This window comes from Oncorhynchus tshawytscha, linkage group LG09 (genome assembly GCF_018296145.1).
Source record: "Oncorhynchus tshawytscha isolate Ot180627B linkage group LG09, Otsh_v2.0, whole genome shotgun sequence".
Lineage (NCBI taxonomy): Eukaryota > Metazoa > Chordata > Actinopteri > Salmoniformes > Salmonidae > Oncorhynchus > Oncorhynchus tshawytscha.
This window is the reverse complement of record NC_056437.1, coordinates 84,390,461-84,399,916: the sequence shown is the minus strand read 5'-3', so window position 1 is coordinate 84,399,916 and position 9,456 is coordinate 84,390,461. Positions and strand designations below refer to the sequence as shown.

Sequence of the window (9,456 nt, the reverse complement as noted above, 5' to 3'; positions counted from 1 at the left end):
AGAAGAACGTATGCGGAAGAATAGCATATTGAAGTGATCCAATAGCACACATAACCATGGTTACAGACGTAACCTTCGTTTCCCATCTCCTCCAAAAGTATCTGTGTACACTATTTTATCACACTTTCTAAACCTAGAGGCGCAACATTGAGAGACTTCCAGGAACGCTTGCGAAACAGGCCAAGCATACCAAGCCGGGGTTTGGGGTTTGAGAAGTCAATGAGAGAAGTGAAAATGTCTTCCTTAGTTGTTAATCTTCTCTAAATCTAAAGGCACAATCTAGATTAGAGCCAACTTGTTATTACTCCAACCTTGTGAAAGTGACAATCTGACACATTTTAATTTTAGCCAAAAACAACTTTATATCGAAAAGGTGCCTTTGATTTGACGGCCTGCACATGCTCAGTTCGGAACGAGAAAACAGTTGGACCCGATGATGTGCTTCTGCGCATGAGCTTAGCTAGCCAACATTACCTTGACATCACCTACAAGTGTGATCAGGGTTTTCTATTGGAGAAGCAGTTTCTGCCTGTACTATCTTTGATTTTATTCTCTTGCACGTCTCTTCCTTGTTTGGGTGTGTCGTCACTTCCTTGTTTGGCCGTAGATGGCTATTTCCAGCTCATAGCCCTCCACTGTCCCAGGGTAATATTGCCGGTTTCCCCCCCTTTTCATTTTTCAAGCAAACATCTAAAGTAATTTGCAAGCACAGTTGTTTGCAGGGTTGCCATGTCCACAGTTTTCGGACAATTAGGCTACCTTGAAAACAATGTCGTGGGTGAAAATGTATTGGCCATGGGTTGTGGGTTTTTGGGCTGCTTCTAAATTGCACTGCCGGCCGCCATGGCATTTCTCTTTAAAAAAAACTATATATACAGTATATTTTACTGTGACCTGCTGCTACTGACTATCAGGCAGTAAGCACGCCGGCTGTTGCTGACTGAGGGAGTGGTGTGGAAGGTGGGCCGGATGAGAGTGCCCTGCAGCAAAGCACCTTGTGACAACTTGTAGGTAGGATAATTGTAGGTAGGATCATTGTAGGTAGGATAATTAGATTGGTCATTATAGAGATACCTATTTCCAACCGTTTTCCATAAAACATATTAACGTGCTAGAACTGATATAACGGCAGCAAAGCACTGGAAAATATGGAAAACAGTATCATGGGAAGGGTTTTACTCATGCTCAGTTCTTGGGTCTCAAGTGCTGTTCAGGTGGAAACTCCCTCACATGCTACTGACATTAAATGTGTAGAAGGATACATTTGTATCTGTTGGCCATCAAGTAGGCTATTACAATAAATATGTTGAAATGACAATATTACTGGAGTCATTGCAAGTAAATTTCTGCAACTTGTGTAGCCTACCTGGAGCTGGCAAATGGATTTAATAGATAGTCTATTACTTCAGCCATGTTTAGTTAATTAAATTGGAAGTTATCAATTGTGTTCATGGTCACAGCTTTATCGCAAATGTATCATTCTCCACATTTAATGTCAGTTTCATTGTGGACTTTTCCCTGAAATGAGATGTTGGCCTATCAGGGGTCAGACTACCTGCATCTAGCTCAACAGACCATGGCAAAGTTGAATTACAATTATAAACCCAGATTTTAGTTGGTAGCCTATGCCTACTGACTTAACAAGTCAATCTCGTAAATAGGCAATATAGAATTGTTTGCAGTGGCGACCCGTCATTCAGGGCAGGGGGGTCAGAGCCCCACCTGTTTATGTTTTGGGGGGGCTTGCCTGTTTTGCATGTTATTTTGGCATTAACATGTGTCACATGTCAGTTTGCAAACAATGTAAAAAAATATATATCATTGAGTTAATAAAGCCGCATACAAAACATGGTCTCTTTTTGTTTTCTTGAGTAAGGCAACTCCAAAATACAGGTGTTTCTGCCTAACTCAGTGCTTCTGTGGTGGTGGTGGTGCAAGCCAGCAGGAAATACGGAGTGTTGCGCCGTGATTGTCTCAGTGTTCTGTCATTCATGTGGACACTATGTCACAGCCAATTCTAAGGGTAGATCTCGAAAATTCTAGCCCCTTGGGTGCTGCCATTGAGTTACATTAGAAGTGCCCATCCAAGAAGGCTCAAGGTCATTGGCCACAGATAAAATGACATCAAATCATGTTATATCTACCGTAGCTTTGATTGGACTTTCAAAATCTTAGCTAGCAGTAATCATCATAAATCAAATCAAATCAAATCAAATCAAATCAAATTTTATTTTATTTGTCACATACACATGGTTAGCAGATGTTAATGCGAGTGTAGCGAAATGCTTGTGCTTCTAGTTCCGACAATGCAGTAATAACGAGCAAGTAATCTAACTAACAATTCCAAAAAAAAAAAAAAAAAAACTACTGTCTTATACACAGTGTAAGGGGATAAAGAATATGTACATAAGGATATATGAATGAGTGATGGTACAGAGCAGCATAGGCAAGATACAGTAGATGATATCGAGTACAGTATATACATATGAGATAAGTATGTAAACCAAGTGGCATAGTTAAAGTGGCTAGTGATACATGTATTACATAAGGATGCAGTCGATGATATAGAGTACAGTATCAACGTATGCATATGAGATGAACAATGTAGGGTAAGTAACATTATATAAGGTAGCATTGTTTAAAGTGGCTAGTGATATATTTACATAATTTCCCATCAATTCCCATGATTAAAGTGGCTGGAGTAGAGTCAGTGTCATTGACAGTGTGTTGGCAGTAGCCACTCAATGTTAGTGGTGGCTGTTTAACAGTCTGATGGCCTTGAGATAGAAGCTGTTTTTCAGTCTCTCGGTCCCAGCTTTGATGCACCTGTACTGACCTCGCCTTCTGGATGACAGCGGGGTGAACAGGCAGTGGCTCGGGTGGTTGATGTCCTTGATGATCTTTATGGCCTTCCTGTAGCATCGGGTGGTGTAGGTGTCCTGGAGGGCAGGTAGTTTGCCCCCGGTGATGCGTTGTGCAGACCTCACTACCCTCTGGAGAGCCTTACGGTTGAGGGCGGTGCAGTTGCCATACCAGGCGGTGATACAGCCCGCCAGGATGCTCTCGATTGTGCATCTGTAGAAGTTTGTGAGTGCTTTTGGTGACAAGCCGAATTTCTTCAGCCTCCTGAGGTTGAAGAGGCGCTGCTGCGCCTTCCTCACGATGCTGTCTGTGTGAGTGGACCAATTCAGTTTGTCTGTGATGTGTATGCCGAGGAACTTAAAACTTGCTACCCTCTCCACTACTGTTCCATCGATGTGGATGGGGGTGTTCCCTCTGCTGTTTCCTGAAGTCCACAATCATCTCCTTAGTTTTGTTGACGTTGAGTGTGAGGTTATTTTCCTGACACCACACTCCGAGGGCCCTCACCTCCTCCCTGTAGGCCGTCTCGTCGTTGTTGGTGATCAAGCCTACCACTGTTGTGTCGTCCGCAAACTTGATGATTGAGTTGGAGGCGTGCATGGCCACGCAGTCGTGGGTGAACAGGGAGTACAGGAGGGGGCTCAGAACGCACCCTTGTGGGGCCCCAGTGTTGAGGATCAGCGGGGAGGAGATGTTGTTGCCTACCCTCACCACCTGGGGGCGGCCCGTCAGGAAGTCCAGTACCCAGTTGCACAGGGCGGGGTCGAGACCCAGGGTCTCGAGCTTGATGACGAGCTTGGAGGGTACTATGGTGTTGAATGCCGAGCTGTAGTCGATGAACAGCATTCTCACATAGGTATTCCTCTTGTCCAGATGGGTTAGGGCAGTGTGCAGTGTGGTTGAGATTGCATCGTCTGTGGACCTATTTGGGCGGTAAGCAAATTGGAGTGGGTCAAGGGTGTCAGGTAGGGTGGAGGTGATATGGTCCTTGACTAGTCTCTCAAAGCACTTCATGATGACGGATGTGAGTGCTACGGGCGGTAGTCGTTTAGCTCAGTTACCTTAGCTTTCTTGGGAACAGGAACAATGGTGGCCCTCTTGAAGCATGTGGGAACAGCAGACTGGTATAGGGATTGGTTGAATATAATCAAGTCGACAATCTACTGGCAAATCCTTTTTAATCCTTGTCATATGGGGCGGCAGGTAGCCTAGTGGTTAGAGCATTGGGCCAGTAACCAAAAAGTTGCTAGATTGAATCCCCGAGCTGGCAAGGTAAAAATCTGTCGTTCTGCCCCTGAACAAGGCAGTTAACTCACTGTTCCTAGGCCGTCATTGTAAATAAGAATTTGTTCTTAACTGACTTACCTAGTTAAATAAAGGTTAAAAAAAATATGAAGAGAAATATAGATAAAATGTAGCAGTGCTCATTGGCCATTACACAACAAGTTGGAAATTGCAAATTCAACAATGAGTGGTTTGGAAGGAATCAGTGGCTAACTGAAAGCATGCAAAGCAATCATTAGCCTGCTATTCAGTGGAATGCCTGTAGCTGTGTGGTCTAAGAATAAGGGACTCTTTTCCTAGTTTAAAATTATAAACATTCAACATTGGTGGCAGGTTGGGCCAGTAACTGAAATGTTGCTAGATCAAATCTCTGAGCTGACAAGGTCAAATTATTTCATTCTGCCCCTGAACAAGGCAGTTAACCCACTGTTCCTAGGCTGTCATTGTAAATAAGAATTTGTTCTTAACTGACTTGTCTAGTTCAATAAAAAATTGGCCATGATGTCAATGATGCATAATTTGTGCCGCTCTCAAAACAACTGTTAACTCGGGACGGCATAATCTGAGCTGCAACTGGGAAAATAGGTTTAGAACTTTCATCCAACTCGGAATTGTAAATCAGGAACTTGGGCCTCTTTCTAGAGCTACTACTTGAAGATCACTGACATCATCGTGATTCAACTTCTTCTTTGAGTTCCCAGTTGTCTTGAAAGCACCATGAATTCAGAGAATTCCAGACTTTGATGACAAAGTTTAATAAAAAAATATTGGCCATGAAGGACCTTCCTGTTCAAGTGAGCACAGCACAACAAGGTGCATCCAACAATGTATTGTATGCTGCTGCATAAATGATGTAATATTCCCTGGAGATATGTAGACTGTAACTAAGAATGTAATACTAAGTGTATGTTGTGTAGTAAGCTGTTAGTAGCCCCTGTGCCTCATCATAATAATTTTCACCTCTTAATTTAGCCTAATGTTCTGACTTGGTGGTGCACATGTAGCCTATAAACTGTTTTTGAGAGACGTGATCGTTGAATATTGTAAGAGCTTTCATTGTCTGACTTGGTGTACAGGAAGAACACTGTAAGAACGGTGCATGTTCTGAATTCTGTCACAGTACATTTCAAAAGTGCTGAACGTACATCCTAGCTCGCTCATTAATGTCGTAATCGAAATTACAGATTGCCTCTTATCCGCTTGTTGTCCCCTTATGCCATAGTTTGTACATCTCAATTGTCAGTAGAAACCATATTTGTTTAAGCAAGTCAGCCATATCAGCTATATATTTTTTAAAGGCAGTAAATTAGGCTGAATGAACTGTTTCGCTGCCAGACAAGGCTCCGCTGACAGCCAGGTGGTATAGCAGTGGTATAGTGCAATTAATGTATTGCTTAGTGTTGTGTTGTGTAGTGGCTTTGCTGGCATGCATCACACTTTTTGATGTTGTTGCCCCACCAAGATTTACATGCTAAAATCACCACGGATTGTTTTGTAGTCTTAACATCTGGCACATAATAAAGGCACAATTGCCAGAAAATAGCCTAATATAATATTTTCGAAGTTTGTCTAAGTATTTCTTGTACAGAGATTTCGAGATCCTCTGTACAACGTTCATCACGCAAACTCTCCTCAAACTCTCCTGTTGGATTTATCTATAGTTATACACATGTGCAAACTGGATTTATTTACTATTATAAACTGGGTGGTTTGAGCCCTAAATGCTGATTGGTTGAACACTTGGTATATCAGACCGTGTACCACGGGTATGACAATAAATTACTTTTTACTGTTGTCATTACGTTGGTAACATGATTATAATAGCAATAAGTCACCACAGAGGTTTGTGGTATATGGCAACATATTCTTAAACTTGGAAGAATTATTATTTTGATGAAAAACCGAATGTTGCTTCTTAGCCTAGGTCATTACAAATTGCGTCGATATTCCTTCTTAATTCGCTCCATAATGTTGTGAAAAAAGCTTCATTGGATAAATGTGGCAACTCCTCTCTTGCTGCAACATATGGGTTAGTTTTCAGGACCTGTGGGCAGGTTTTGACTGGTCATTGATCTAGTTATTTTAGCTTGACCTGGCAACCCTGCTCGTTTGGTACTTGGCTATTCCCCAGTCGAGTCGAAGCATGTTGACCCATTTAAAGAGACTACATTTCAGTTTTGTCTGCGTGCAGTAGGGTCTTTGTCAAGGTGAGTGAGGTTTAATAAATCCATTTTTTTTTTACACGAAAGAAATGTTGTATTTCGAAAAGTATCTAAACATGTTTGCCCACGTAAGCCATGCCATGTCTGTGAATCCTGATTCTAAATGATTTCAGCAGAGAAATGTACACTTCAATTTGTCATGATTGTTGACTATTTGATCCACAGTTAATGGACATGTCCAATACAAGACGAATTCTGTTCAGAAACAATATCAACCAAACTGGGAAATGTCAAAACGCAGGGAGAGCGCCATGTCACGGTGAGACTATTAATAACTGAGGGCAATAAATAACTGTGGCAAAAAAAGGAGAGAGTTGTTGGATTACTTTACATAGACAGCAGAGGGCAGTGTTGACAAAGAATCCAAGGTTTTCAATGAAGGCCATTCAATAAAAGTGTAAAGTTGGATAGGCACTCTAAATCTACAACTTTGTCATTTGATATAGTGATTATCCTGAATTCAATGGTAAAGCTCCTATCTGAATCCCTCTTTTATTACAGATTAGAGATAACAAGGGAGCTCTTGGTCCAGTACATCTCAGACACCCTCAGCAACATTCACACAGTGAGGGAGTTCTGTGACAGGTATTCCAAATGGGCCCCTCAGAGGCAGACAGAACTGGAAATGATGAGGGACATCAAGGAGAGGGCCGAGAGAATTGACCTTAAGTTCGACCATGTCCGTAAGTCGGCGACCAAGGCCAAGGCATTTGGGGAGTTCGTATGGAGCGGTCTGACCCAGGTGACTGCAGACAGTAGGCGTGAAGGGCTGGAGAAGGAGCTGGGAGCTGTACTAAAGGACACTCTGGGAGGCCTGGAGAAGCTGGATTACTTCCTGAATGCTGTGGAGTGTCTGGCGGTCACCTGTCTGTTGGTGTTTGAGGAGAACAGGTTCCTCTGTCTGCCTCAGGGGACGAGCCCTGCCAGTGTTCAGGCTGTCATCATTGCTGCCAGAATGGCCTGCCCTCTCCTCATCCATTTTAAGAGGGATGCTAAGGCCTTCTTTATGCCCAGCCTCCTCAATGTAGAGGTGCTGGCCTGCCAACTGGACAGATACATAGAAATCAGCCAGCAGGTCTGTAAAAGGATGGAGAAGGGGTAAGTGGAGCTCCCATCACAATTACTTCAACATTAACGTATGTAATGTTCTTCATTGACATTTTACAAACACTTGATGTCAATTATTTCCTTCAAGATTACAGATCAGACAACAGCCTGAGAGTAAACTTGGGTAAGATCCCTCACACAGTTTTAATATCAGCATGTATATTATATTAGCATAGTTGTATTAATTTCCTTTAATTTTTATGTAATTTGACAAGGTTCTTTGGCTTATGTGATATAATTCATATGCCACAAAATAATGTAATGAATATAATTTATTGTTGAAATGAATATTCATTGTTACAGTAGCTCAGTCAGTCAAATGATGTTTTGGAAAAAGAGGAATGACATCCCTGTGGTCAACCTTGGTGGTGTGAGTGAAGAGTCCATACAAAATATGCTCCAACATTTGAATCAGCTGAGTGAGATCAGGTAGGTTTTTCTGCCATGGTTTGGTTCTTCTCTTAAAACTTATGTTGACATTTTTTAACAAGATTCAAGAACTAGTCTATTGGAAAACAGTAAATAGATATCTTTCCCCTCTGACAGGATGGACCAGAACCTCAGACTGACGTTCCTGTTCAAAGAGGCTGCTCAGCGCTTCATTGGTCAGTTCAGCCAGCGCCGACCCAGGATGGAGCGGTTTCTGACTGAGCTGGAAGGAAATGCTATGCAGCTGGACAGGATGAAGCTGGGGGCTAAGATCTCCAGTGTGGCAGGCAGCTCAGTGGGGGCGGCTGGAGGAATCCTATCCATCGTGGGCTTAGCTCTGACCCCTGTCACTGCTGGGGTGTCACTGGCTCTCACCATTGCAGGGCTCAGCCTGGGGGTCACCAGTGGGGTCAACAGTTTAACTACTGGTATCACAGAGATGAAGGTCAATAGCATCCATGAGAAGAAAGCCAGTGACATATTCCAGAATTTCATGGAGGATGTGGAGAGTCTCCAGGAGTGTCTGGAGGATGTGGCCAGGAATATGGAGCCCATCCTGGGGCAGAGCACGGTGAACATGGTTGGAGCAAGGAAGGTGATTGCCACCACTTGGACCATCGGAAAACGCATTGACTCCCTAGTTGACCTTTCCTCAGGTTTTAAGTCTGCAGAAGTCCTTAGAAACAAAGATCTGATCTCAAGCGCTGGTAAGTTGGCACTCCAGGAAGGCAAAGTAGCACGAAACCTACCCAAGCTAGCCGAGGACATCCCGGACATTGGACAGGTGGCCAAAGGCACCCCACTAGCCCTCTCCAAGTCAGTGCGGGCTGGTCTCATCACCCTCAACGTCCTCTTCGTTGGCCTGGATGTCTTCTTCATCTGTAAAGACAGCGTCAGCCTGGCCAAAGGCAGCAAGAGTGAGAGATCCCAGCTCATCCGTGCCAGATCAGCATTGTGGCGCACAGAGATGGAGTCCTGGCAGAAGATCCATGACTCACTGTGTAGAGGTCTATTAACATTAGAGAAAAGTCAGATCGTCCTGGAGCAGCCATTTTACCCTCTGGAGGAGAAGCTGAGAGGGAAGAAATCAATGTGTATGACACAGTAGGACAACATAAATGACTTCCTGAAGACAAACAATGTATACGAAATGCTTCAGTCTGGTTTTAGACCCCATCATAGCACTGAGACGGCACTTGTGAAGGTGGTAAATGACATTTTAATGGTATCGGACCGAGGCTCTGCATCTGTCCTCGTGCTCCTAGACCTTAGTGCCGCTTTTGATACCATCGATCACCACATTCTTTTGGAGAGATTGGAAACCCAAATTGGTCTACACGGACATGTTCTGGCCTGGTTTAGATCTTATCTGTCGGAAAGATATCAGTTTGTCTCTGTGAATGGTTTGTCCTCTGACAAATCAACTGTAAATTTCGGTGTTCCTCAAGGTTCCGTTTTAGGACCACTATTGTTCTCACTATATATTTTATCTCTTGGGGATGTTATTCGAAAACATAATGTAAACTTTCACTGCTATGCGGATGACACACAG

General features: G+C 43.3%; 1 protein-coding gene across 2 annotated transcripts; it reads left to right on the top strand.

Moving 5' to 3' along the window:
* The first annotated feature begins 6,210 nt into the window (after window positions 1–6,210).
* On the top strand, window positions 6,211–9,127 carry LOC121847259. Of its 2 annotated transcripts, none has more exons than XM_042327721.1 (6): window positions 6,211–6,353; window positions 6,534–6,627; window positions 6,870–7,466; window positions 7,564–7,599; window positions 7,782–7,904; window positions 8,022–9,127. In XM_042327721.1, exons 2-6 carry the CDS (start codon window positions 6,596–6,598, stop codon window positions 9,010–9,012), a joined length of 1,779 nt encoding a protein of 592 aa, XP_042183655.1. In that variant the 5' UTR covers window positions 6,211–6,353; window positions 6,534–6,595; the 3' UTR covers window positions 9,013–9,127. The 2 variants fall into 2 exon arrangements, with proteins under 2 accessions (XP_042183655.1, XP_042183654.1); XM_042327720.1 differs by having other exon boundaries at window positions 7,779–7,904.
* Window positions 9,128–9,456: the final 329 nt, after the last annotated feature.